The following is a 27,447-nucleotide window of genomic DNA, read 5'->3' as shown; positions in this document are numbered from 1 at the left end:
AGATTGTCTCCTGAACTCTTTCATTGTCCACCCTTCTCTGTCTTATTTGGGTAAGAACTAAAATGTGTGTTTCCATAACTTCCTTTTTGCCCTCTAATTTATGCTGTCCTCCCATTGGCCCTGGTATCAATCACACTAGAAGAGAGGAGCACTGGAGGAATCCTATCCCAAATTTTTCCAGAAGAAAGTGAGTCTTGGTCTGGAGAGATGGCTTAGAAGTTAAGGCACTTGCCTGTGGTGCATAAGGACCCAGGTTCAATTCCCCAGTATCTTTATAAACCAGATGCATAAGGCAGTGCACACAGCTGGAGTTCATTTGCATTGGCTACAGGCCCTGGTGCACCCATTCTCTCCCTCTCTCTCTCTCTCTCTGCCTCTTTCTCTCCCTCTCTCAAAATAAATAAATAAAAATTAAAATAGAAAAAAAGAAAGTGATTCTTGGCTATTGACCTACCAATATGGACACAGGATCTGACAGCCAAGAAATGGGCTATGTTGAGAGGAGGAGTCTGAGACAGAAAAGATATTGGTGTGCGATGTTGGGAGAGAGATGCTGTGTAAGGGGACATGTTACACCTCCTTTGTGACCTCTGCCCACTTGCATTATTTCCTTTTTATTTTATTTTATTTTTAAAATTATTTATTTATTTGAGAGAGAGTGTGTATGTGTGAGAATGGGCACACCAGGGCCTCCGGCCACTGCAAACATACTACAGATGCATGAGTGATCCTGTGCATCTTGCTTACGTGGGTACTAGAGAATCACACCGGGGTTCTTTGGCTTTGAAGCCAAGTGCCTTAACCAGTAAGCCATCTCTCCAGCCTCACTTGCATTATTTCTATAGAATTTCTAAAGCCATGTCTGTGGAAGGATTGTCCTTACGGTAGCAAAACTACTGATGTGGTGCCTTAGAAGAAACTGAAGAGCTTTTGGCAACTTTACTATAAATAATTGCAATGGTATTTGTTTTAAGTAGTGTGGGACTTGGTTCCACCCCAATCACAAATCTGCATTTGATTTTTGTTGTTGTTATTGTTTTTTCACGTAGAGTTTTACTCTAGCCCAGACTGACCTGGGATTTACTATGTAGTTTCAGTATGGTCTCGAGCTCATGGTGATTGTCCTACCTCTGCCTCCCAAGTGCTGGGATTAAAGGTGTGTGCCATCATGCCCAGCTCTGCATTGAATTTTTTTTTTTCAGGGTGGGGTTTCACTCTAGTCCAGACTGACCTGGAATTCACTATGTAATCTCAGGGTGGCCTTGAACTCACAGTGATCCCACTACCTCTGCCTCCTGAGTGCTGGGTTTAAGGGTGTGCACCACCATGCATGGCTCTGCATTATATTTTTAAAGTAAGTTCTAAGTTCTCTTGGAGATAGAACATTCATGTCCCTTTGTAACTACCCTTATGCCCTTTTCAGTGACTTTCAAGGGGCTACCACAAGGGCCTCTGTGTCAGTCATTCATTAGCTTAGTACTAGGTCCTACAGATGACATTCTGACTCAATGTCTGCTGTTCTGCCATGTTCTAGAATGTTTTCCTTTCACCTTTGCCTGCTGGAATTCTGTCTGCCTACTTAAGCCCCCGTGGAATGTGCATATTGCTTTCCCTCTGCTCTTACACCTCAAGTAGTCAACACAGGGGGCTTCAGTGACTGTAGCAGGCACAGCCTTCTCCCCACAGCAAGCAAACACTTGATTCTCAGTGGACACAAGCTGGTGTCCTTGCCTCCAGTTCAGTCCTGATGCTCTCTACCTGGAGATAGGATGTCACCTCAACATTGCTCCCACTTCATACCTGATCACTTGTCCATCCACGCTCCAGAAATCTCTGAGTGTGAGTAAGGCCAACCTACTCAAGAACAAAGAAAATTAAATTAATTTGAAGCTAATGAGGATATCAATCAACTGTACTCTGAGATTTTATAAAATAATAACGGTATTTGCAGTTTTAACTACAAAGGGCTTCCAAATGACACCATTTGTTAGTCAGGCATTGTGTTGTTCTGTGATTGGTGCTGGGAAGTCTTGAAAATCTCAATCTGTGAGTAGTCTGAGAGAAGGGGCCATTGTATCAAAGGTCAACAGAGGTCAAGTGTCTCAGGAAGCTAGTTTAGTCCTATCTAAAGGCCAGCTGGAATCCTGTTTTATGCTGGAGGGGGTCAGGATATGTGTGTAGGGCAGAAGGTCTTCAGCCCAGTCTGAGGTCTGATTAACCATGGGCTCCCAAGTGCTCTCAACTTCAAGAGCTAGAAACCAGTACTTATTCCATTTCAGTTTCCTTGAAAACCAGCTAGAAACTAGGGTCTAATTGATTTAATTTGCTAGATGAGCTAATAGAGGTCATAGAAGCACTTTACTCATATTTCACTATTTCATAGAGAAAGTTACAAAGGGTACAGATGAAAAGATTCTCAGGGGGGAAGTCATAACTTCCATGCCCTCTGAATGCAAGCTCCCCTCCATGAGCCTCCGTGTGGACAGACAGCTATGTGGGAGCTCTCAGAACCCAGTCCTTTCTGGGTTCATGAGGGCAGGATCTATTAAGTCACCGGTTGTCGGTGTGCAACTGAACTTTCAGGCCCTCCTTTGTTGCCCTAGTGTTTCTAAAGTGATCACTTCGCAAACTGAAGTTAGCTCCCTGCCTCATGTCATCAGCCTGCAGGAAGATCCCCTGGAGACTGCATGGGTTTACAGATTGTATGCCAGGAAGCAGGAATGAAGAACAAGTAAATGTTTTCCAGTATTGCTGACCTCTTCCTTTGTGATGTCCCTGCAGGTATTTCTGTGTTCAAAACTAATCCCGCTGGGTGTAGTGGGGCACGCCTTTAATCCCAGCACTTGAGAGGCAGAGGTAGGAGGATCTCCATGAGTTCCAGGCCACCTTGAAACTATGCAGTAAACTCCACGTCACCCTAAGCTTGAGTGAGGTCATACCTTGAAAAACTAAAAACTTAAGAAAAAAAAAATCTAAGCCCTAAATTCATTTCTGCAAATATTGTAGAGTTCTGGTAAGAAATCTCAAAAACTGCCTGGATATTCTTGAATACTGTTTGCATTTGCATAATGATGGAATTTCATTTGTGCAATCCAGATTCCCTCTACTGCAAGTCTGTTAAGATTCTCGGGCTGGAGAGATGGCTTAGCGGTTAAGCGCTTGCCTGTGAAGCCTAAGGACCCTGGTTCGAGGCTCGGTTCCCCAGATCCCACGTTAGCCAGATGCACAAGGGGGCGCACGCATCTGGAGTTCGTTTGCAGAGGCTGGAAGCCCTGGTGCGCCCATTCTCTCTCTCTCCCTCTATCTGTCTTTCTCTCTGTGTCTATCGCTCTCAAATAAATAAATAAAAAATGACCAAAAAAAAAATTAAAAAAAAAAAATTCTCTGCCTGCTTAGTCATACCTTGTGACTTCTTCCACATGGAATAATATTGAAAACCAAGGAAGTGGGGTATATTTTGCTTTCTTCTCTTCTTTCCTTCTTTCCTTCCTTCCTTCCTTCCTTCCTTCCTTCCTATTTTTTTTTTTTTTTAATTAGGGGGTCGGAGAGATGGCTTAGCAGTTAAGATGCTTGCTTGGAAAGCCAAAGGATACAAGTTCTAGTCCCCAGGAACCATTAAGTCAGATGCACAAGGTGACACATGTGTCTGGAGTTCATTTGAAGTAGCTGGATGCCCTGGTACACCCATTCTCTGTTGTCTCTGTGTGTCGTTCTTTCTCTCTCAAATAAATAAAAGAAAATTAAAAATATGTTGTGGGGCTGGAGAGATGGCTTAGTGGTTAAGGCATTTGCCTGCAAAGCCTAAGGACTCATGTTTGACTGCTCAGCTCCCACGTAAGCTAGACACACAAGATGATGCATGCACAACGTTGCACATGAGCACAAGGTGGCACACACGTCTGGAGTTTGATAACAGTGGCTAAAAACCTGGGCACACCCATGCTCTCTCTATCATAAAAGAGGTTAAATATTTTATGTTATATTTATTTATTTATTTTATTTATTTATTATTTTTTGTTTATTATTCATTTATTTATTTGAGAGTGACAGACAGAGAAAGAGGCAGATAGAGAGAGAGAGAGAGAATGGGCACACCAGAGCTTCCAGCCCTGGACTCCTTTTTAAATGATAATTTTATGGGATGAGATGGCTCAGTGAGTAGTTAAAGGTACTTGCTCTATAAGCCTGCCAAACAGATCTCCAGCAGGCACTTAGAGCCAGACAGTAAGCGGTGTATGTATCTATAATCCCAATGTGACCAACAACAGAGGAAGGCAAAGTCAGGAGAATCCCGAAGCTTGTGGGATGGGGCAATCCATGCTAGTCTAACCTTTACAGACACAAAGAACAATATAGACTTTCTCAAAACAAGGTGGAAGGAGAGGACTCATGGAGGTTGTCTTCTGATCCCCCCATACACACACTCAATGACATACATTGCTCATGCACACATATTTATCAAACACACACATACACACACAAATTTTAATTGTACACATTTTAGGTTCATAACCAGATATTTTAACCATCCACCTACATTGGGAAATGATTACTATTGTCTAACAAATATATCCATTACCTTCTGTTTTAATAATGTATTTATGGTCACTTAAGCTATTTGCCTAACTGAAAGCTGTTAGCAGGGAAGAGGTCAAGGTGGAAAGGATATATATGATTTTTCACCACAAGTATTGGCAGTTACTATGACCAGATGTCTGTTTGGCCTGGAAGCTAGCTGCTGTGATCATAAAAACAATCACATACATGAATGAATTTCTGCCCATTCACAGTGCTTCAGGCAATAACTGTTGCCTGCTAGAAGGAGCCCATTTATCTAGCTGCAAAGTAGGGAAATTCTGTGCAGGAAGTGGACAGAATCACCCAGCATTGCTTCTCCCTCTTTGAACATTATTTTCCAATTATAAGTCACCTAGGAAAAGCCAGCTTTAAAATTCTTTCTTAATGTTATGATTTGTTTCTCTTCAGCCTTCATTTTTATTGCTATAAATAAACTCTTAAGTGTTTAGGAGTGGATTTCCAAAATCCTTGTTGCTGTGTAGGAGATCTGTGACCATAGGAAATGCCACAAATTATGAAGAACAGTGATCCTGCCTTTATCCCCAGTTTTACTTTGGAGAGTTCAGTAACTTATGTTCAATGAAGGCTTAAAAATATGACTTGGAAAATTCCAGAAATATTTCCTAAATTTTAAATTGTGAGTCATTCTGAGTAGCATGAATAAATCTCATGCTGGCAGGTTCTGTACTGTCCAGGATGTCCATCATCCTCTTGCTTAATATTTTCATGCTGTTTATGCAGCTGTGGAGATTTTAGATATACTCTCTTTTGTATGTTTGTAGAGCTAGTATTCTCATTTTATCTAATAGTGGCCCAAAGTTCAAGAGTGGTGATATTCAGATATGCCAAGAGAAGCTGTAAAGTTCTTCCTTTAAGTGACAAAGTGAAATATAGTGCCAGAAACAACACATTCATATTATTATTGTTGTCATTGTTATGCTGTTATAATCATCCTATGGTTAATTATTACAGTTAATTTCTTTTTGAATTTTATTTTTATTTATTTATTTGAGAAAGAGAGAGAGAGAGAATGGGCACTCCAGGGATGCCAGCCACTGTAAACTGGTTTTAGCTGTGGCCTCAGGCATCCATGGGGGTCTTGAAATATGGATAACTCCTTAGATAAGGGGGAGCTATGTAGTATGTTCTGGAGTTGACACATTTGTTAAAACCTTAACTTTAATTATTTATTTATGAGAGAGAATGGATATTCCAGGGACTCTAGAGACTAAACAAACTCAAGACGCATTTGCTACCTTGTGAATATTGCTTTATGTGGGTATGGAGGGAATTGAACCCGGGTCCTTGGGTTTTGCAGGCAAGCACCATAACCACTGAGCTATCTCTCTAGCCCCATAACCTTAACTTTCAATCTATCAAAATGAACTGTCATAAAGAAGTTGCTATAGTATTTATGTCATATTTGAAAATGTGAAGCCTTTTACATTACATATATATATATATATATATATATATATATATATATATATATTATTTTTTTGAGGTAGGATCTCTAGTCCAGGCTGACCTGGAACTCATGATGTAGTCTCAGGGTGGCCTTGAACTCATGGCGATCCACCTATCTCTGCCTCCCAAATGCTGGGATTAAATGTGTGCACCATCATACCCAGCTAGATATGAATATATTTATAGTCTAAGGTTAGTGGGAGCTTCACAATGGAAAGCAGAATCATTATTTGGATATGATTCTGACTTGCTTTCCAGTTTCAGATATGGTTTCCTTTCCACTGAGTGCATCTGTTAGCCAATCCAAGAGCAGTTGGTTACCAGCCATGGGTGTGTGCCACTATTGCACTTGTGTGAGCCAATTTGTTGCTTCTGAGTCGCTTAGACTTTGAGTTGCTTGGACAGATGTTGGCCACTTTCCCCTGGTAGCTCATGTAGTGCCTTCCAGCACTAGATGGGCTAATTATGTGTGGACTGGCTCTCCTCTGGATTCCAACCAGGTCTTGCCATGGTCCTTGCTAACAGCATTTGGTGTCTTCAGCAGTAGGGTCTTACCATTAACTTTGGGTGGGTAATCAAGTGCTCTGACAGAAATCTGTCTTGTTTGTTTGGGGAGATCTAGCAGGTCTGTCTGACCAACAGCTCATTGGGGATGTAGACTACATCCTGGTACAGGGAATTATAGGCCAGCACCAAGGGAAAAGAAAAAAGAAAAAAAGATAGATAAGAAAGAGAAACAGGAGAAATTTGAGGTTGGGTTTCATCTCACTCTCTCCAGGGCCTTTCAATTCAGGTGCTTCCTCTAAGATTTGCTGGAGGGTTCCAACTTTTAGTCTGATTTCCAGGATATAGGATTCGATAGTACCAGTTCAATTTGGGTTCAGATTTTGTGCCCTCCCCCACCATTTCCTTTCCTCCAAGCTCTACCCTCCCTAATGTCCAAGCCTCAAGATGTTTGCTATTCAGTGATGTCAGCAACTTGAGCTGACCCAAGTTAGGAGCTGCAGATGAATGAGATCATGTGATGATTGTCTTTCTGTGATTGTATGAGTTCACTTAAAATGATCTGTTCCAAGTTCAACCATTTTTCTACAAATTTCAATGTGTCATTTTATTCTTACTGCCGAGTAGAATTCCATCATGTAGATATACCACATTTGGTTATCCATTCATCCAATGATGGGCACCTGGGTTGATTCCAGTTTTTAGCTATTATGAATTGAGCAGCTATAAACATGGCTGAGCAAATATTTCTGACCTGAGATGTGGAGCTTTTAGGGTAAGTGCCCAGTAAGTGAATAACAGTCTGTTGGTAACTCTATATTTATCCTTTTCAGGAGTCTCTAAGTTGATTTACAGAGTGGTTGTACCAGCTTACATTCCCACCAACAGTGAATGAGGGTTCCTATTTCTCCACAGCCTTGCCAACACTTGTTTTCATTTGCTTTTTTAATGTTTGCTATCCTCATTGGAATCAGGTGGAATCTCATAGTAGTTTTAGTTTGCAGTTTCCTAATGGTTAGGGATGTTGAACATTTTCTTAGGTGTGTATTAGCCATTTGTAATTCTTCTTCTGAGAATTCCTTATTCAGTTCTCTGCCCCACTTTTGGAGTGGGTTGTTTGATTTTTTATTGTTTAGGGTTTTTTTTTTTTTGAGTTTCTGTAGATTCTAGATATTAGACATCTGTCAGTGGTATAGCTGGTGAATATTTTCCCTCACTCATTGGGTAATATATTGGTTCTACTTATGGTATGTTTGTTTGTGAAAATCTTTTTAGCTTCATGAGATCCCTTTCATTGAGTGCTAGTTTAATTTCTTGGGCTACTGGGGTTTTGTTTAGGAAGTCTTTTCCCAGTCCTGTATCATGGACAGTGCCTCCTATTTTTTCTTTAAGTAGTTGAAGAGTGTCAGGTCTTATATTGAGGTCTTTAATATATTTAGACTTGATTTTGTGTATGGAAAAATGAGTTGTTCTAATTTTATTTTTCTACATATGATCACCCAATTTGTTGAACACCATTTGTTAAGGATGATGTCTTTTCTCCAGTCTACATTATTGGCACCTTTGTCAAAGATCAAGCAACTATAGTTACTTGACCTAAGGTCTGAGTCCTCAATTCTGTTCCATTGGTCTATGTTTCTGTTTTTATTCCAGTACCATACTGTTTTTTCACTATGGCTTTGTAATATAGCTTTAGATCAGGTATGATGGTACCATCAGAGGTGTTTCTTTTGCTGAGGATATGTTTGGATATCATTCCGTATGAATTTTGAGATTATTTTTTCAGTCTCAGTGAAGAATGATGCTGGTATTTTTATTGGTATTGCATTAAATCTGTATATTGCTTTTGGTAGAATTGCCATTTTCACAACATTAATTTTACCTGTCCATGAACATGGGGGTCCTTCCATCTTCTTAAGTCCTCCTGTATTTCTTTCTTGAGTGTTTTAATGTTTTCATTATGTAGTTCCTTTGCATTCTTTGTTAGTGTTATTCCAAGGTATTTAATTTTTTTGTTGCTATTGAAAATGAGACAGTCTCACTGTTTTCATTATCTGTATATTTGTCCTTTTCATATAGAAAAGCTACAGATTTTTGTGCATTGATTTTGTATCCTACTCCTTTGCTGAAGGGATTTATCACCATTAGAAGTTTTGGGATAGAGACTTTTGAGTCACATATATAGGATCATGTTATCTGCAAATAGGGCTAACTTGACTTCTTCCTTTCCAATTTAAATCCCTTTTGTTTCTTTCTCCTGTCTTATTGCTTGGGCTAGTACTTCTCATACTATGTTGAAGAGCAGTGGTGAGAGTGGGCACCCTGTCTTGTTCCCTATCTCAGTGGGAACTCCTTGAGTTTTTCCCCATTAAAAATTATTTGGGCTTTAGGAACTCTATGAATAGCTTTTATTGTGTTGAGATATAAACTCTCCATTCCTATTTCTTCCAGTGTTTTGATCATGAAGTGTTGTTGCATTTTGTCAAAGGCCTTCTCTACATCAATTGAGATGATCATGTGGTTTTTATGGTTCATCTTATTAATGTGGTTTATTACATTGACTATTTTCTGTATGTTAAACCATCCCTGCATCCCTGGGAGGAAGCCTACTTGGTCAAGGTGGATAATACTTTTGATGTGTTGTTGAATTTGGCTTGCAAGGATTTTATTCAGGATCTTTGCATCTAAGTTCATAGGGATATAGGCCTATAATTTTATTTTCTTGTTGCATTTCTGTCTGGTTTTGGTATTAAGGTGATGCTAGCTTCATAAAAGGAGTCTGGGAGGTTTCCCTGGTCTTTGATTATGTGGAATAGTTTGAGAAAAATTGGTTTCAGTTCTTCTATGAAGGTTTGGTAGAATTCAGCGGAGAAGCCATCTGGTCCTGGACTTTTCTTTTGATGGAGGTTACCTTTTCAATTTCCATGGATATGATAGGTTTATTTAGGAGATTATCTGCTGAGTTTAATTTTGGTACATGTTATGTGTCTTGGAATTCATCCGTTTCTTCCAGATCATTTAATTTTGTGGAGTAGGGGTTTTGGAAGTATGCCCTGATGATTCTTCCAATTTCATTGATATCTGTAGTGATCTCTCCTTTTTTATTTATGATTTTGTTAATTTGAGACTTTTCTTTTTTGTGCTTGATCACTTTGACCAGGGATTTGTCAATCTTGTTTATTTATTTATTTTTTTTGAAGAACCAGCTCCTCGTTTCATTGATTTTTAAAAATTGTTTTCCTAGTTTCCAATTCATTAATTTCTGCTGTTAATCTTGATTATTTGTTTCTGTCTGGAGGCCTTTGGGTTGGATACTCCTTGTTTTTCCAGCATCTGAGGTGACAGGCAGGTTATTGATTTGTGATCTCTGTCTTTGTAATGAAGGCATTTAAGGCTACGAATTTTCCCCTTATGACTGCCTTCATTGAGTCCCATAAGTTTTTGTAGGTTGTGTTTTCATTGTCATTCAAATCTAGGAATTTCATAGCTTCTTTTTTGATTTCTTCCATGACCCATTCATTGTTTAAAAGTGTGTTGTTTAGTCTGTAAGAGTCGGTGGAGTTCTTGATATATCTTTTGTTGTTAATTTCTTGCTTTAAAACATTGTGATCTGACATGATGGGGGAAGTTACTTCAGTTTTCCTGACAATATGAAGGCATGTTTTATGGCCTAATAATATATGGTCAATTTCGGAGAAGGATCTGTGGGCTGCTGAGAAGAATGTATGTTCTTTGTACTTGGGGTGGGAAGTTCTGTACATATCTGTTAGGTCTAGTTGATCTGTGATGTTGTTGAGCTCTATTATTTCCCTGTTGATTTTCTGCTTGGATGAACTGTCTATTGATGATAGTGGAATATTGAAGTCTCCAACTGTGATGATGTTGGTGTTTATTTCTGTTTTATTATCAGGTAGCTTTTGTTTTATAAACTGTGGTGCCCCTGTGTGTGGAGCATATATATTTATGATTGTGATGTGCTCATGTTGGATCATTCCCTTGATGAGTAAGAAGTGACCTCCTTTGTCCTTTTTGATTACTTTTGGTTTGAAGTCTATTTTATCAGATATTAATATAGCAACACTCACAACAGTTCACACAGGGGCCAGACCTCCCCCAAGCAAGGGACAATGGGACCTATCAGGACCAGGGGACTAGAAGGAGTAAGGGAACAGGGATCTTGCCTACTTCCCGCTGAGCCCTCCAGGCCATAGACCAGTGCAGGCAACCTAGAATGAGGAGGTGGGAGGAGCCCAGATACAGGGGTTTGGTCTACTTACTCCAGAGGGCCATGACTGCTCACACACTGATGTGCAAGGAACTCAGACCGGGCAGTGGGAGGGGACCAGGAATGGGTCTGGCCTACTCACTCCAGATCACTGCACCCGCCACACACTGACCACACAAGGAACCCTGCCTTTTACATTTTAGTAAAAGTTTTAAAAAATGTGATTTACCTGAATTCAAGTTTTTGGTTTTTTTTGTTGTTGTTGTTGTTATTGTTTGGCCATCCTCTGGACAGAAGCCATGGCTTCATGCATGACTAGAAGGAAGCAATCTACCACAGAGACATGCATCCCCAACCAACCTGAGTGGTCTTTTTGATTAGAATTTTGCCTTCTTACATCATCTTTGTTGTTAACACTCTAAAGCCTACCAAAATTACAATATAAGGTCAACATTTATGGAAGACTATTTTAAAGAAGCTAAATATTGAAAAGAGAATCAAACTTTTTCATTTTTTATTAACTTTGAAACTTGGAGTATGGATTTTTATTTGCCCCAAAGCCAAACCAGACCTATCATATCATTATTTAATTTGTGCCATTATGAGGACAAAGATGGATAAGGTAGTTTCTTTGCATTTGGTTATGTTTAGAAAATGGAGTGTTTAGTAAAATGACAAGTTATTTAGCCAAAATTCATGTGCTTCTTTTGAAGAGTATACCAGTTGCTAGTACTTTCTACTTCCATTCATATTTTTAAGCTTTATGACTATTCAATTTACTTGAGCACCACACTATCCATAATTACTGTTCACTTTGCTACATATCCACTTCACACATGACAGACTGTTTTCTATGTGTAGTAAGGCAAAATATAGGCATCTTAAAGAAAATGCCTCATCATCTTTATGATGTGAAAGTTAATGGTGAGAAAAGAGCAAAACAACAATAAGCAAAACTTTATATCCTGAAAGACAATTATTTACAAGTGATGCTTTAGTAAAAAGTTCATTAAGGGCATGAGAGAAATGGCTCAATTGTTAAGGCACTTACCCACAAAGCCTAATACTTGGGTTTGATTCCCTAGTACCCATGTAAAGCTAGGTATACAAAGTGGCAATGTATCTGGAGTTCCTTTGCAATGGATAGAGGCCCTGGTGTGCCCATTCTCTCTCTCTCTCTCTCTCTGTCCCTCCCTCCTTCCCCCTCTCTCTCTCTCCTTTTCTTTGCTTTTAAATAAATATTTTATTTTTATTTATTTACTTGAGAGAGGGAGAAAGAGGCAGGTAGTGATAGACCTCAAGCCTATAAGCCAAAATAAATCTTTTTTTTCCCACAACCTGCTGTTGGTTGGGTGATTTCTACCAGCAGTGCTGGACCTGACTGCAACAGTAAAATGGTACCAGGAGTGGGGTTGCTGCTAGACACCTAACTGTGTGGCTTTGGCCTTTTGGAGCTGATTTTCAAGAGGAATGTGGGAGGATTTGAAACCTTGGCCTAAGAGATGCCTTGCAGTGCTGTAAGTACACCTTGATGGACTATTCTTGCCAGAGTTGAAAGACCTGAATGCAGTAAGAACTATGGACTGTGAAGTTTGGCTTATGAGAATGAGAAAGAGCTTTGCTGGGACTAGGCTAGCAGTTTGTGTGAGGCTTGCTGTTATGCCCATGTCCTGAGAAGTTGTGCAGGGTTGCTTTGCGTAGAAATGAGCTGGTGTGAGCAGAGGGATATGGCACAGAAAGAAAAATCTTTGGATGAACTGCTGCCTGTTCAGCTGCAATTGAGAGATTAAAACCTTTGAGATTGGGCCAGCTGACCTGTACTGGGGCAACAAAAGAATGTAGACTCTTTGGAAGGAGCCTGAGTACTCAAGGAGTATCCTATTCTTCAAAGTAGGCTTTATTCCTCCATGGATTAACAAATTGGCACCCTACCTGGTATTGTGGAGTATAAGAAATGCTGGAAAGAGGGTCATTGAGTTTGCAACATGGTCTTGTGTTTTGGAAATGGCCATGAGCAGTATGAAGCAGGTTTGCTGGATGCCTGCATGGAGACCCTATGGGGCCATGAGGATGAACCTGTGGTGTAGTGGAGACCCAGTGGAGATGCCAGGACCATGAGATGGCTACCAAGGAAAGCTTCCGGCCCCAATGAAGTTTTCCAGGACTGTGAGTAGCCTAGCTGGAGGGGTGGAATTGGAATGTCAGAGACTTGTTGCTGGATAGGATTATCAGATTTAGAGACTTGTCACTGGCTAGCGTTATTAGACTTGAAGCTATAGAGTTTGGTGTTTGCCCTGTTTTAAATCTTGTATTGTTTGAATTTTTCTTTGTGATGCCCATGCCATATTTTGCAATGTGAATGTTTATTCTGTGCCATTATGGGTTTTGGGGGGGATTTTTTGGTATTATGGCTCAGTTAAAAGATCTTGGACTATGGGGATATATGAACATCATTGGAATTATAAAAACTATGAGAATCTTTTTTTTTTTTTTTTTGGTTTTTCAAGGTAGGGTCTCACTCTGGCTCAGGCTGACCTGGAATTCACTATGTAGTCTCAGGGTGGCCTCAAACTCTCGGCGATCCTCCTACCTCTGCCTCCCGAGTGCTGGGATTAAAGGCGTGCGCCACCATGCCCGGCTAAAACTATGGGAATCTTTAAAGTTGGACTGGATGTGTTGTATTTTTACATCATGTATGGATATCAGTTTATGGTGCCCAGGGGCAGAATGTGGTGGTTTGATTCAGGTGTCCCCCATAGACTTAGGTATTCTGAACTCTAGTCTCCCCTGCTGATAATTGGAAGTTAAAGCCTCCTGGAGGCTGTTGTTGGGGGCAGGCTTATGAGTGTTATAGCCAGTTTCCCTTGCCAGTGTTTGGCACACTCTCCTGTCCCTGTTGTCTACCTGATGTTGGCCAGGGGGTTATGTCCACCCTCTGCTCATGCCATCATGTTCCCTGCCATTGTGGAGCTTCCCTCTTGAACCTATAAGCCAAAATAAATCTCTTTTTCCCACAAGCTGCTGTTGGTTGGGTGATTCCTACCAGCAATGCTGAACCTAATTGAAACAGTTTGATTCCCTAGTACTCATGTAAAGCCAGGTATACAAAGTGGCACATGCCTCTGGAGTTCTTTGCAATGGATCGAGGCCCTGATGTGCCCATTCTCTCTCTCTTTCTCTCTGTCCCTTCCTCCTTCCCCCCCCCCCTCTCTCCTTTTCTCTGCTTGTAAATAAATATTTTAAATTTATTTTATTTTATTTTTATTTATTTGTTTGAGAGAGAGCGAGAAAGGGGCAGGTAGTGATAGATAGAGACAGATAGAAAAAGAAACAGGGTGCACCAGGGCCTCTAGCCACTGCAAATGAATTCCAGATGCATGAGCTACCATGTACACTTGGCTTATGTGAGTACTGTGGAATTGAACCTAGGTCCTTAGCCTTCATAGGTAAGCACTTTAGCCATTAAGCCATCTCTCCAGCCCTGCTTGCAAATAAATTTTAAAAAGTATAAAAAACTTATTGATAGTATTACATTGTTCTTTTACTTTCCTCTCACAATGTAGGCTTCCTGTACAAACAGAAAACATGTGTTAAAGGCACTGTGGCACTTGCCTGTAATCCTAGCTCTTGTGAGACTGAGGAAGGAGGATTATGAATTCAAAGCCACCCTCAGCTATATAGCAACAGAGACTTTGTCTCTGGGGGAAAAAGAACAAGAAAAGGAAAATCAAGGCTTGCTGTTGACGGCTGTGTCTCAAGCACCAGCACCCCACAGGTCTCCTGCATGGAGACATGTAGTCTTTGGCTTTTCACCTGCCCAGAAGCTGCCCTGGCATCAGAGTCAGAAATCCAAGAAGACAAGTTCATTACAGCACTTCACACCTTTACGTTGCTACAGGAAAATTTCTGTTGCCTGAGGATATGCCCACTCCTAAAACAGGAACATCACAGCTCCCTTACAGGGATGGAGTTTTATCCAGTCCTCTTGCACTTTCCTGTACCTGTCTCCTGTATTCCTTTACATATTTGAAGACAAAATCTTCTTTAAGTGGGCAGGATTTAGAGTTCAATTTTTACATCTTCGAAATACAAATTAGGGCTGGGGACACAGCTCAGTGGATAAAGTGATTGCCATCCAAGCATGAGTACCTGCGTTTGGATCCTCAGAATCCATGTAGAAGCTGGGAGCTGGATGAGCTTCTGTGATCCCAGCACAACTATGGTAAGATGGGAGGCAGAGACCACAGAATTTACTGGAATCTGGAAGCTCCTGACCAGCTAGCCTGGTGAGCACAGCACTGAATGACAAGAATAAGAAACACTACCTTGAACCAGGGAAAGTCAAGAACCAACACCCAAAAGTTGTCTTCTGATTTCCACACGGACTCCATGGCACACAGATGCCCACACTAAGATACATAAACATGCACGCACAAACACGCATCATACATACCTAAAAGTAGATGTTAATTACTACATTAACATCTCATTATTACTACATTCATTGAAGTGTTAAAGTGGTGAGTAAAAATAAAATATAGTTCAGAATAAAGGAAAGAAACCTAATATGTAGGCTAGGTTTTGTCATCAATTAAAAGTGAATTTTCTATCTTACATGTTGAGAAGCTAAATTTGGGTTCAGTTTTATTGTATTTTTTCTATTTGTGTTTTTATCCACTCAATCTTATAAAGCCACATAGATTCCTTTGTTAAGAAAAAATTATGATTGCCTATTCTGTAGTGCTCTCTAATTAGGTATTTTGAATAACTTTGGTAAAAATTTTATGTTTGGTAACCAGATTGTATTAGTCAGCTTTCTCTTCATGTCCAAAAATATTTGAGCGCATCATTTTTCACTCACAGCATGGAGGTTTCAGTTCATGACTGACATGGTCCCTTTTGGTTTGTGACAAGGCAGCATGTCAGGGTGACAATATGTGGAATAAATGTTCATTTCATGCCTGGGTTGCAAAATAGGGGGAAGGAAGGAATTGGTGTCTTACTATCTGCTTAAGACCCTGCCCCAGACGACAAAAAGACTCCCACTAAAGAGCACTGCCTTCCAGTATCCCTAAAGGCTAGGACAATACCTTTCACATGTGGGCCTTTTTAGGGGAAATGTGTTCAAACCATAACACAGGTAGTAATTAAGTCACACATTTCAAAAATAGTCACAGTGAAGTATTTTGAAATGTACTGGAAAATGCTTGAAAATAATAAGCAATTTGTTTAGGAAATTATGATTTTTTTTTTCTGAAGTAGGGTCTCAGTCTAGCCCAGGCTGACCTGAAATTCACTATGTAGTCTCAGGGTGGCCTCGAACTCTCCACAATCCTCCTACCTCTGCCTCCTAAGTGCTGGGATTAAAGGCATGCGCCACCAAGCCCAGCTCAGGAAATTATAATTTTTATGGAAGGACAGGCACAACCTTCTTATAACTACTTTTGTCTTCTCAGAGAATTTTTTTTAATTTTTATTTATTTGAGAGCAACAGACACAGAGAGAAAGACAGATAGAGGGAGAGAGAGAGAATGGGCGTGCCAGGGCTTCCAGCCTCTGCAAATGAACTCCAGACACGTGCGCCCCCTTGTGCATCTGGCTAACGTGGGACCTGGGGAACCGAGCCTCGAACTGGGGTCCTTAGGCTTCACAGGCAAGTGCTTAACCGCTAAGCCATCTCTCCAGGCCTTCTCAGAGAATTTAAAATGTGCAGTAATTAAGTTCTCATTCATCTTAGTATGTCCCCTCTACACAACACTATAAGCGTCTGTGGATTTAACTTTGCTCGGGTGTAGGAGACACACAGGCAAGGAGATAAATGTCAGGAAGGAAGGTGTTTATCTTCGTAGGCAGCTAGAAGCAGAAGGACTGGCACTTGTGAGGAGCCCCGTGGGAGGAGGTGTGAGCAGGAGTACCTACGAAGTTTCACTAAGGCAGGGTGAGCACAGGGTGAGTGCTAATGGTTCCAGTGGACTCCGGTCTGATAGGCTGTTAGGGGAAGTAAAGGAGTGGAATAAGAAAGGCAAGTTAAGTAGATGAGTCTTCCTCTTCTCTAGAGATCTGCTAGGACTGGGAGAGGTAGTCCTGGTACGGGCAGCAAGCCACTAGGATGGTAGAGCATTAGAAATGCAAAAAGAGAGTGGCATGGGTAGGGTGAGGCTCGGCATCCTGTGGGGCAGGCTTGGACCTGAGCCACCTCAGGGTGCAGAGCTCTATCAAAGAATGAATCAAAAGGGGGGGGGGGCAGGCAGGTGAGCCCTACATCTATGGATGCCAGTGGGCGAAGGATGCCATCAGCAGATGCTCCACAGTGGTCCCTGTTGTTATCATACAGTGTGTTTGATTCTGAACACAATGGTGAACATTCTTTGTCTTGTTTGGCTGACCAGGCCCTAGAGGTTTGGGGTACTGCAGTGGCAGTCTTAGGGCCCTGGAGGAGCTATCCTCCCATGCCTGCCAGAGCACTACTTGGGGCCCGTCCAGGAAGTTCTGTGCAGGGCTATGGCAATGGTGAATGAAGCCAAGAGAATAGACCCTATCCCAAGTATCTAATGGGAATCGGTCATGTGAATCCCTATTGCTGGACCTTTTGCTATCCTCTTGATTTTTTGGAGACATTTCCAATCAGCAACCAGCTTTATGTGAGAAGACGGCTTATGGACTCTGAAGAAAAATGTAGACTAATTGAAAAGAACAGCTTGCTCAATAAAGAGCCTAGAATCATCTTCATAGGACCTCAGCTTTGGGAAGGAGTCAACAGAAGTTTAAAACGTTTGAGGGAAGAACTATGAAAAGCTAGTGAGGTCCAAAGTGAGTCCTAGAGAAAGAACTAAGAAAAGTCTGAATATTGCAAACAGAATAAATTGATGGTGAGTATTTTCGAAATAACAGTCTCTAGAAGATCAGTGAAAAAAAAATATTTTTTTAATATTTTAAAAAAATTTTTATTTATTTATTTTAGTGACAGACAGGAGGCAGAGAGAGAGAGAGAGAGAGAGAGAGAGAGAGAGAGAGAGAGAGAGAGAGAGAGAGAATGAGCGCGCCAGGGCTTCCAGCCACTGCAAACGAACTCCAGATGCCTGCACCCCCTTGTGCATCTGGCTAATGTGGGTCCTGGGGAAGCAAGCCGTGAATCGGGGTCCTTGGGCTTCATAGGCAAGCACTTAACTACTAAGACATCTCTCTAGGCCTGAGATCAGTGAAAATATTTAATTACAAGTAACAAACCAAAAACAATCATCAGCATATTTCAAATCGATGAGCAATGATTTATGGGACCAAGAAAAGATACTTCAAGCATTGCCACCTCAGGAAAGGCAAGTAGCTTCTGCAAGAGGCTAGGGTACGGAAAGCTTGGGTAAGTGAGTGGAAGAAACAGAGAATAACATGTGAAGAGTTCAAAGTGCATGCAGGCCAAGCTCTAACTGACAAAGAAGATGACATCCAGCATCTGGTTAATCACTTGTTACAGAGGAAAGACCAGGCTGTGGTGCGTGGAGAAGGCACACGGTGATAGTAGCCTGGAAGTGGAATGGAAGAGAGGTCACTAGATGGTGCTCACTGCAGTCATCAGCCAGAGGGGCTTAGAAGAAGCTGATTTATGGTGCTGCTAGATGCTTCTTTTAACATTGTCAGAATAAGACCCTAAACAAGTTTTCACTCAGTTATCTGAAATAGCTCGAACTAAGGAGGAATACCTTACAGAGCATAGTAAAATCCTCTGGACTAAACAAACATATTTGTGGCCAGAAAATACACAGTTCACAAGCAAGTGTCAGAGATCCAGTGCAACTTAGAGTGATACCTGAAGTGTTTCAAGAAGGTGAAATGAAGCTGCACAGGAAATTAACAGTAGAGCACAACTGCCAAATAGAGAAAGAGGAGAGATTTTCCAAAATGGAAGCAAGGAACACGCAGCTGCACTGATGGAGATGAGAAAGCCTGGGACCTTCAGGAAGAACTACAGAGAGCCACTCATTCTCAAAAGGCACATTATTTCCCAAGAGGGGGAAAAAATTGACGACTGGGTCATATGTTGGGATGCTTAAAGAAACCACAATAGTTTGAAAGTAGAAATGCTTATAAAACACAGAGATTGGGTTGGAAACATGATTAGTGGTTAAGGTGCTTGCCTGCAAAGCCTAAGGACTCAGGTTTGACTCCTTAGAACCTGTGTAAGCCAGATGCGCAAGGTGGCACATGCGTGTGGAGTTTGTTTGCAGTGGTTAGAGGCCCTGGCATGCCTTCTTCCCCTCTGTCTAATAAACAAATAAAAATAAAATATTAAAAAACACAAAAGTTAACTGAACCAGTCTTTAAATGTGAATTTTTAGGGAAAGATCCTTTTGCACTTAGTGTTCCAATGGCATCACTTGTCAGAGAGGTTCCTGCATGGTGAAGTTACCCTCACTTCTCTCATCTCAAGTGAGAACTTTAATCTTTGCTGCAGGGTCCCCTGAGACTCTTACCTTTGTTTATATTGGGGAAAGGGAGAGGCCCAAGAGGCCACAGAAATATCTGCATCATCAGGTTAGCAATGAAGGAGGGGATTCCAGCTGTGATGGGCTAGCATGACCTCAGAGAGCTCCATGGCAACAAGGAAAGAGAGGGATAAAACCTCCATCTGCCCAGCCACATCCTGATCTAGCTTTCGCTACAAGAGCAAGACAGACTTCACTTTAATTCTGAGAGAAGTCTTAACATGCTTCCTGTGGATAGAGTTGATGGAGCAGTGCTTTCACAAATGGAATGTAACAGAAGTGATACCAAGGCGATCTTGGTAATTCAAGTGTGTGTGATTCATCTTTCCTTGTTGAGAGCGGAGCAACTGGCGCTGGTTGGCCTCCTGCAACTAAGCTCCTCATCTTAGCTGAAATCTATTCTTTCCAGTCCACCCAAGAAGCAAATTCATGAGAAGAGGACCTCCTTTTCCTTCCTGTCCTCCAGGAAATATATATGAGACTTCTTGAGTTGATTTTTCACCAAGGAACTTCCTTGGACTGCCACATCCTCACTTCCCGGTGAAGAGGTCTGCTCCTTTGCGAGGTTTTCCTCCTTACCTTTCCAAGGAACTTCACTTCCTCCCCCACACCAGCACATCCTGAAAGCCTCTGTGGGGCTGATTCCAAAGAGTGTCTCCTTCAGCCTTCCCCCTTGCTTTTTACATGCACTTAGCCACTGTGTGCTGAGTAGCCCCACTACAGGAATCTCACATTTGACCTTCTCTGCATTAGCCTGTGCCCTGCCTCACACCTGCTCTCTTCTTAATTTCTGGCTCAAGTAAGCACAAGTTTTTTGCTTCTTGGTCTGTGTGGCTCCTAGAGTGGTGGCTGTGTACTTGCTACTGGATCAACAGTCTTCTGGGGGTTTCCAGTGACTCTGTTTATTGCTAAGGCTTCTAGCTATCTAGACCAACAAGAACATCCAAAGTATTGTGTTTTTTAAATGTTTAATATTTGCACAAAAATCTAATTTGTTCAGTCTATGGAGAAGATAATTTTAAATCAGAAGAGGGACTAAATGGATTTAACCAGTAGCTGAACAAATTATTATTATGAGAACAGTCCTCAAATAAAATGGCTAAAGTTTAAATAGCACATGAATTGTCTTATGGTTAAAACCAGAAGAAATTCTACAATGGAGCATGATTTTATAGTTTGAATTATCATCTTGTCCTTTGGTAAATGTTCTCTATAATTAAGCATTTTGTCCTCATATTTTGTAACAGGAAGCTTGGGAGGATTCAAAGATGATTTAGTTTATCCACCTCAATTTATAGAAGAACCCCCAGGCCTCACTGAAATTGTCTCGCTTGGCAGAACATTTCACTCTGAGGAGACAAAGTACTTTCAGGCCATAGCAGAGGACGCTGACAACTGGACATGAAGTGGGATTGCTGGGTGCAGCACTGTGCAAATATGACTGTGTTGGTGAAGTCGGATCATTCTAGATTATTTTTAATGTCATCTCAATGATATTATCAGTGAAATACTGCAGATAGTATGCATCTTAAAAACTTAAATTTATCCTATCCACCACCTTAAAAACTCTTAGGAATAATTTAACCACTGGGATGCACTAGCAATCAAGCCACTCATTCACCCCACATGCATGTTTCCTCACATTATCTGCGAGGGCCTAGAGCAACAACTTAGTAGCAAGGAACACCCCATGCCCCCAGTTCTCGGGTTCTCATATCATTCTCAAAGAGAAAGATCCAGGGCTCCCTGGAGAAACTCCTGAAAACTAGCAATAGGACAGCAAGTAATACAAAATGAGCCGGTAGAATCTCGTGTGGCCAGAAAACAAAGTAAAAAAGCATATAAAATAATAACAATGACAAAACTCTGCACATGATAAACATATCAAAGGGTCATAGCAATCAATAAAAAGAGGTCTCAGTAGCCCAAACTGGAACTAATTAAGCAACATAATAAAGTAGTATTACCTTATAATCCAGTGTGTATAATCTATATTTGTGAATCCACGTTGATATAAATAATTGAACAAATAAATATTTGAGGGAAAATGTACAGATTGCCCATGACAAAAAAAAAATTATAAATCACTTATGTAGCTACTATAACCTCAAGGTGAAACAAGGACATGTCTTCTCAATGTGTGGGCAGAGTATAGTGCCCTCCTTCTAAAAAGGAGGATAAAGGGAGAGAGAAACTTGACAGCAGAGTCCCATGACAGATAAGCCAGGTTAATGTCAGCAGTCATAAATCATGGTTGTAGGACACACCCTTGATTGGATGTAATGAAACTGATATTTTACCAGTGAGACCTTCCTTCCTCAATCCTGTAACTCCAGTCTAACTACAAGAAACACACAAATCTCAAATAAGTGACTTTCTACAAAATTACCTTGCCTCTCTCCCTCCTTCTCTCCCTTCCTCCCTCCCTCTCTCTCTTTCTTTTATTCTTTCTTGCATTCATCATCTATTTGAAAAGGAGAGAGGAGTGTGTGTGTGTGTGTGTGTGTGTGTGTGTGTGTGTGAGAGAGAGAGAGAGAGAGAGAGAGAGAGAGAGAGAGAGAGAGAGAGGGAGAGAGAGAGAGAGAGAGAGAGAGAGAGAGAGAGAGAGAGAGAGATGCATAAATGCTGTCAGAACATTACCACAGTTCCATCACCACTGCTCAGGCTCCATGAAGTCTTCTTGGTATATGTCCTGTCTCAGATTCACCTAGGGAGAAACACAAACACAGGGTGTTTTCGTACTGTAGTGGTTCTGACCCTCACCTAGGCACCTATGGAGAAGTGACAAAGGTTCCCTTATGTGCTACACCCATGCTATGTTTGACATATTCGACAGTCAATCTATAATACAACGTTGCCAGTTTAAATTCACACCCACCAGCAAACCCTGGTGATATTTTATACAGTTTGCTTTCCCTTCCTATATGAATTACCTAGGCTCCTGGTTGTTATCTATAAGTTGCATTTTCTGGATGGTAGATTATTAGTGAGTACCAGTGGAGATTTTGCTTAGTTTTTAAATTGTATTTTATTTTCAGCTAAAGCCTTTTAAGTGAGAGTCTCATAATCTGAAGAACAATTCAGCCCCTTTGCTCTGGCTGCCACGGGGCAGGGGGAGGGTTACAGGGAAGGGTGGCTGGGAGACTGCTGCCCAAGTCCAGGCACAGATGTGTGATGTCTGGACCAACCTGAGTTAGTGAAAGGAAGCAGAAATGAAAGGGAGTGGGGTAAAGGCTGGAAGTGGAATATACAAATCTCACTCATGGTTGGATGGAGGGATGAGGAAAAGTGGAAATTAAACACGGCTTCTTGTGTGGTGGCCCAAGTGTTTACTGAGCCTCTGGCACATGGGAGGGGAGCAGGCCTGGGGCACTCAGAACTTACACGTTCAGATGTGGCTATCCATTGGTAAGGGGTCTGCAGGGAGTGATGGGGAAACCATAGAACAAACAGGAATTCTGGTGGAACTTCAGAACTCCAAGGCATGATCAGAAACAGAGAGAAAGCTTTGAGAGGGGCTACATGCTATAGTCTGCATGATTAGTGCTTGTAATTATAGAACATGAGGGATATTTTTAAAAAGGTATTTAGTTAAATTTTATTTATTTGCGAGAGAAAGAAGTAAACAGAGAGAAAAGGCGGGGAGAATAGGTGTGCCAAGTCCTCTAGCCATTGCAGACGAACCCCAAATGTATGAACCATCTTGTGTGCCTGGCTATGTGGGTACTGGTGAATTGAACCTGAGTCCTTAGGCTTCACAGGCAAAGCACGTTAATGACTAAGCCATCTCTCCAGGCCTATTTATTTATCTGAGAAACAGAGAGGAAGAAGCAGACAGAGGGCATGAGTATGGGCTCACTAGGGCTTCCCACCAACGTCAATGAATTCCAGATGCATGTGCCACTTTGTTCATCTGGTTTTACCTGGGTACTGGGGAATCAAACTCAGGTCAGCAGGCTTTGCAGGAAGTGCCTTTAACCACTGAGCCATCTTTCCAGTCCAGGGATAACTTTTAATAGTGGAAAAGTATCCTAGGAATTGTAAAGTCTTCTTTTTTTTCTTTTCAGATATATTTCCAAGAGACTTGACCTTGAAAGATAAATTCATAAAGCATTTTACAGGTGAGCATATACAATTTCAGTGATTTAGGTAAATAAATTTTATGAAGAGTGCTAGATGAGGCTCATATTTCAGCTAAGTAGTCAGACAAATGCTATTAACTTTTATATAAACTACAACATAAACCAGATCTCAATAAGTAATAGAAGTATGAACAAAGTTTTAGGGGTACACAGGAAGTAAGAAACGCCAATGAAGGCTTAAAGATGACACGATATCTCAGTGGTCTTTAAGAGATGAAGAAGTTGTCTCAGGATGAGAGAGACAGTCTAGTCAGGAGGATCCCACTGAGCAAGGATTGGAGGCACATGATATATTTGGGTAGGAAAAGGTGGGTAGTATGTTGATGGACTGTGGGTGAACTTAGGAAGGGATGCATTTGACCACTGGGCAAATACATGGCTGGAAACATGGGCCAGAATCAGATTGAGTACACTCTTCCGTAGCATGCTGCAGAGTTTAGATTATGCTTCCCACCAGTGGGGAAGCAGCACTTTTCTAAACAGGGGAGAGATAGCCAGCCATATGACGTATCTTAAGCTCAGAGCACATATTCTTGTGGCACTGATGACACTATTTTGTTCCTCATATCAACTTTTTCTTCTTCTTCTTCTTTTTTTTTTTTTAAGTTTTTCGAGGTAGGGTCTCACTCTAGCCCAGGCTGACCTGGAATTCACTATGTAGTCTCAGGGTGGCCTCAAAAAACTCATGGTGATCCTCCTACCTCTGCCCTCTGCCTTCCAAGTGCTGAGATCACTACGCCTAGTGCATATCAACTTTTTCAATCATTTTCAATAATCCAATGCTTTAAGTTCTAGCAAATCACCAAGTCATTGTGGATAATCTGCCCCATGTTTTTCTATTGCTCTTGTCTCTCATTCCCAATACTCTTAGCCATCTTGTGTTGTTTTTACATGTCAGACCTGTAATAGGGAAAAGATGTGATTTTCCTATATGACTTTTCCATTCAAATTTGAGAGTCATGGCTGTTAACTAACTTTTTGGAAATCAATTAATTATTTTGAAACAAGGTCACATGTAGCCAACACATACTTCAAAATTACTATGCAACTGATGCTGGCTTTGAACCCTTGATTCTCCTTTCCCTGTTCCCAAGTTCTGGGATTCAGACATGCACCAGCACTAATTTTAAGAGGGTCAAGTGGATTTTCATCTGCAGATGGGGAAGTGAAAGGATTCTGAATGTTCGTAACCTGACTGGGCTTGCCCATTCCTCCCAATTCCATTAAAACCTTGTCTTCAGGTAGAAGGAGGAAAGTGATGGAGTCCATCTTGGATTTATGTGGAAAGATGAGGGACATCTCAAGGTCCTGGCACCTTTACAGTAATCCTCAAAACAAATGAAGCACACAGCACTTTTAATTCAACAAGGGAATAAATGACACTGCATATAAACATTATTTCCTATTAAATAAAAAAAATCTGGGGAGAGGAAAGTAGAAGCCACAGACATTTGTTTTTATTCTTCATATACATTTGATTTGCTCTCTCCAGATTTTTTCCTTCTCTCTGGAATATTTCCCTTCCAGTTATTCCAGAGTACTGCTGGAAGTGAAGGTTCCATGATGTGAGATGTCAAGAATGCAGAACGCATCCAGCTTGTTTTTCACAGATCAAGACTTGCTGCCTCCCACGGAGTCTGGGTGAGGGGAAGAACTGTTAAGAAAGTTCTTTTAAGGGCAAGAAGGATGTGAACGAGAGTTATAGTATCTCCATCCATAAAGTGTTAGTAATTTGTTTGGAAAATACAACTCTGTTTGTAATAAGCATTCCTTTCCTTCCCTCCAGGGCCAGTCACATTTTCAGCAGAATGTAGCAAACATTTCTATCGACTCTACCATAATACCAGGGATTGCTCAACACCAGCTTGTAAGTTGCTTGGGCAGGTTTTAGAAAAATCCTTATCCTACTCTAAGAGCCTATAATTTTAAGCTTGAACTGAGACATGATAGACTAAACACTGAATGAGATGCTCTTTATACTTCTGAGAGTGCTTAAGATTTATGTGTACTGTTGGAACTATAAGGCACGAGATCACATTTTCCTTGGGAATATATCCAGATCTGAAAATAGCCAGATTCCCTTAAGCATCTAAATGTTTGTCTGGATTAAAACCTTTTATTATTATTCAAATTCTTTGGCATAAATAAAGTGCTTTTTCATAAAATTAAAAATCTATGAAATGAAAATAACTATGTAAGTCAAAATTCCCTCTTAAATTATTTTAAAGTAAACATTTTCTTATCATGTTATTTGTATAGTGGTTAATGGATATTTCTTAATAATGGTAGCATGTGGTGATGTTACATAATGATTTTTGATATTTAAGTTACTGGAGTTAATAATTTCAAACATAGGAAAAAAGTGCTAGCATTTAAAATACCTAAATTATGATAATGTATGTTAATTTATTTGCTTATTTAAAGTTACTTTCTAAATCTAACCTTTTCTTTTTTTTTAATTTTTATTAACATTTTCCATGATTATAAAATATATCCCATAGTTAAACTTTTCTTTTAAATGAAATGAACTTTAAGCACTATGTTTTTAATTAACAGGGTGGTTCATCTTGAGGAATATTTTATTTCACTCAGGATATTGAGTCTCCCACAATACAAATGGTTTTTTTTTCAAAACCATTTGTATTTAATCACTAGGGAAAATTAAGAATATTGCACAGTGTGGTAGAAAAAAGCAGTCTTTGAGACTAAGCTGTTACTATCTAGGAGATAAGTAGTATTTTCAAGCTGTTTTCTATCTTTAAAGTAAAGATATCTCATTGTCATGACTATCATCCGGGGAATTAAAGAGAAAATCCATGTTAAGCATTTAATATGTTATGTGTTTCTAAAATATTTTATTTATTTATTTATTTATTTATTTATTTATTTATATAATTTATTTATATATTGGTTTTTTGAGGTAGGGTCTCACTGTAACTCAGGCTGACCTGCAGTTCACTATGTAGCCTTAGGGTGGCCTCAAACTTGTAGTGATCCTCCTACCTCTGCCTCCCGAGTGCTGGGATTAAAGGCATGCACCACCATGCCTGGCTATTTTTATTTTATTTTATTTTTTTGAGAGAGAGAGAGGAGCTGGGTGTGGTGGCTCATGCCTTTAATCCCAGCACTCAGGAGGCAGAGGTAGGTGGATCACCATGAGTTCGAGGCCACCCTGAGACTACATAGTGAATTCCAGGTCAGTGATCCTGAGCTAGAGTAAGACACTACCTCGGAAAAAATTAAAAAAAAAAAAAGAAGGGGGAGGGGAATGGGCATGCCAATGCCTCTAGCCACTGCTTTACATTGTTCCCAGGGAATTGAACCTGAGTCCTTGGGCTTTGCATGTGAGTGCCTTAACTGCTATACCATCTCTCCAACCTTGCTATGTGTTTTTCAAATCATGGCTACTGTTACATGAATTAATGACAGCTGATATTATTTCTTCCATGTTTATAGTAACGATATACATTATTTATCTTTAAATGTTTGCCTAGATTATAAAAGATGCGCTAGATTGCTAACAAGACTGGCAGTGAGTCCACTATGCTCACAGACCTAGGAAACCCATCCCGTGAGTATCTATCTATCTATCCATCCATCCATCTATCATCTATCTCTTTTTTATTTTTTTAAACACTATTCTATTTACTTATTTATTAGAGAGAGAGAGAAGGAGTGAGAGAGAAAGAGGAAGATAGAGAATGGGTGCGGCAGGGCCTCTAGCCACCGCAAATGAACTCCAGACACCTGACCCAACTTGTGTATCTGGGTTTACATGGCCACAGGAGAATCAAACTTGGGTCCTTAGGCTTTTCAGGCAAGTTTCTTAACCCCTAAGCAATTTCTCCAGCCCTATAGAATTCTTTTGATCCTGAGTTTACTTCCTTTCTCTCTGCCCATCTCCTCATTCCATCTCTCTTCTTCCTTTCCCTCCTCTTCCTCCTTCATGGCAGTGGGGATCAAGTCCAGGGAGTAGTACACATGCACAAATGCTGAACCACTGAGCTACACCCCAGCCCTAAAGTATACTGTAAGAAAAGTTTACTTATAG

General features: G+C 40.6%; 1 protein-coding gene across 1 annotated transcript in view; it reads left to right on the top strand.

Moving 5' to 3' along the window:
- The window catches only part of Alkal1 (ALK and LTK ligand 1), a 31,149-nt gene extending 4,182 nt beyond the window's left edge, over positions 1 to 26,967 (top strand). The window contains exons 2-4 of the mRNA XM_004653366.2: positions 23,322 to 23,375; positions 25,183 to 25,263; positions 26,891 to 26,967. Of these exons, the coding sequence (XP_004653423.1) occupies positions 23,322 to 23,375; positions 25,183 to 25,263; positions 26,891 to 26,955 (200 nt within the window). The 3' untranslated portion in view covers positions 26,956 to 26,967. The remainder of the gene's footprint in view (positions 1 to 23,321; positions 23,376 to 25,182; positions 25,264 to 26,890) is intronic.
- The last annotated feature ends 480 nt before the right edge of the window (positions 26,968 to 27,447 follow it).

Source organism: Jaculus jaculus, chromosome 2, assembly GCF_020740685.1.
Source record: "Jaculus jaculus isolate mJacJac1 chromosome 2, mJacJac1.mat.Y.cur, whole genome shotgun sequence".
Classification (NCBI taxonomy): Eukaryota; Metazoa; Chordata; class Mammalia; order Rodentia; family Dipodidae; genus Jaculus; species Jaculus jaculus.
Note: the sequence above shows the minus strand (reverse complement) of the source record. Positions and strands in the feature narration are given on the sequence as shown.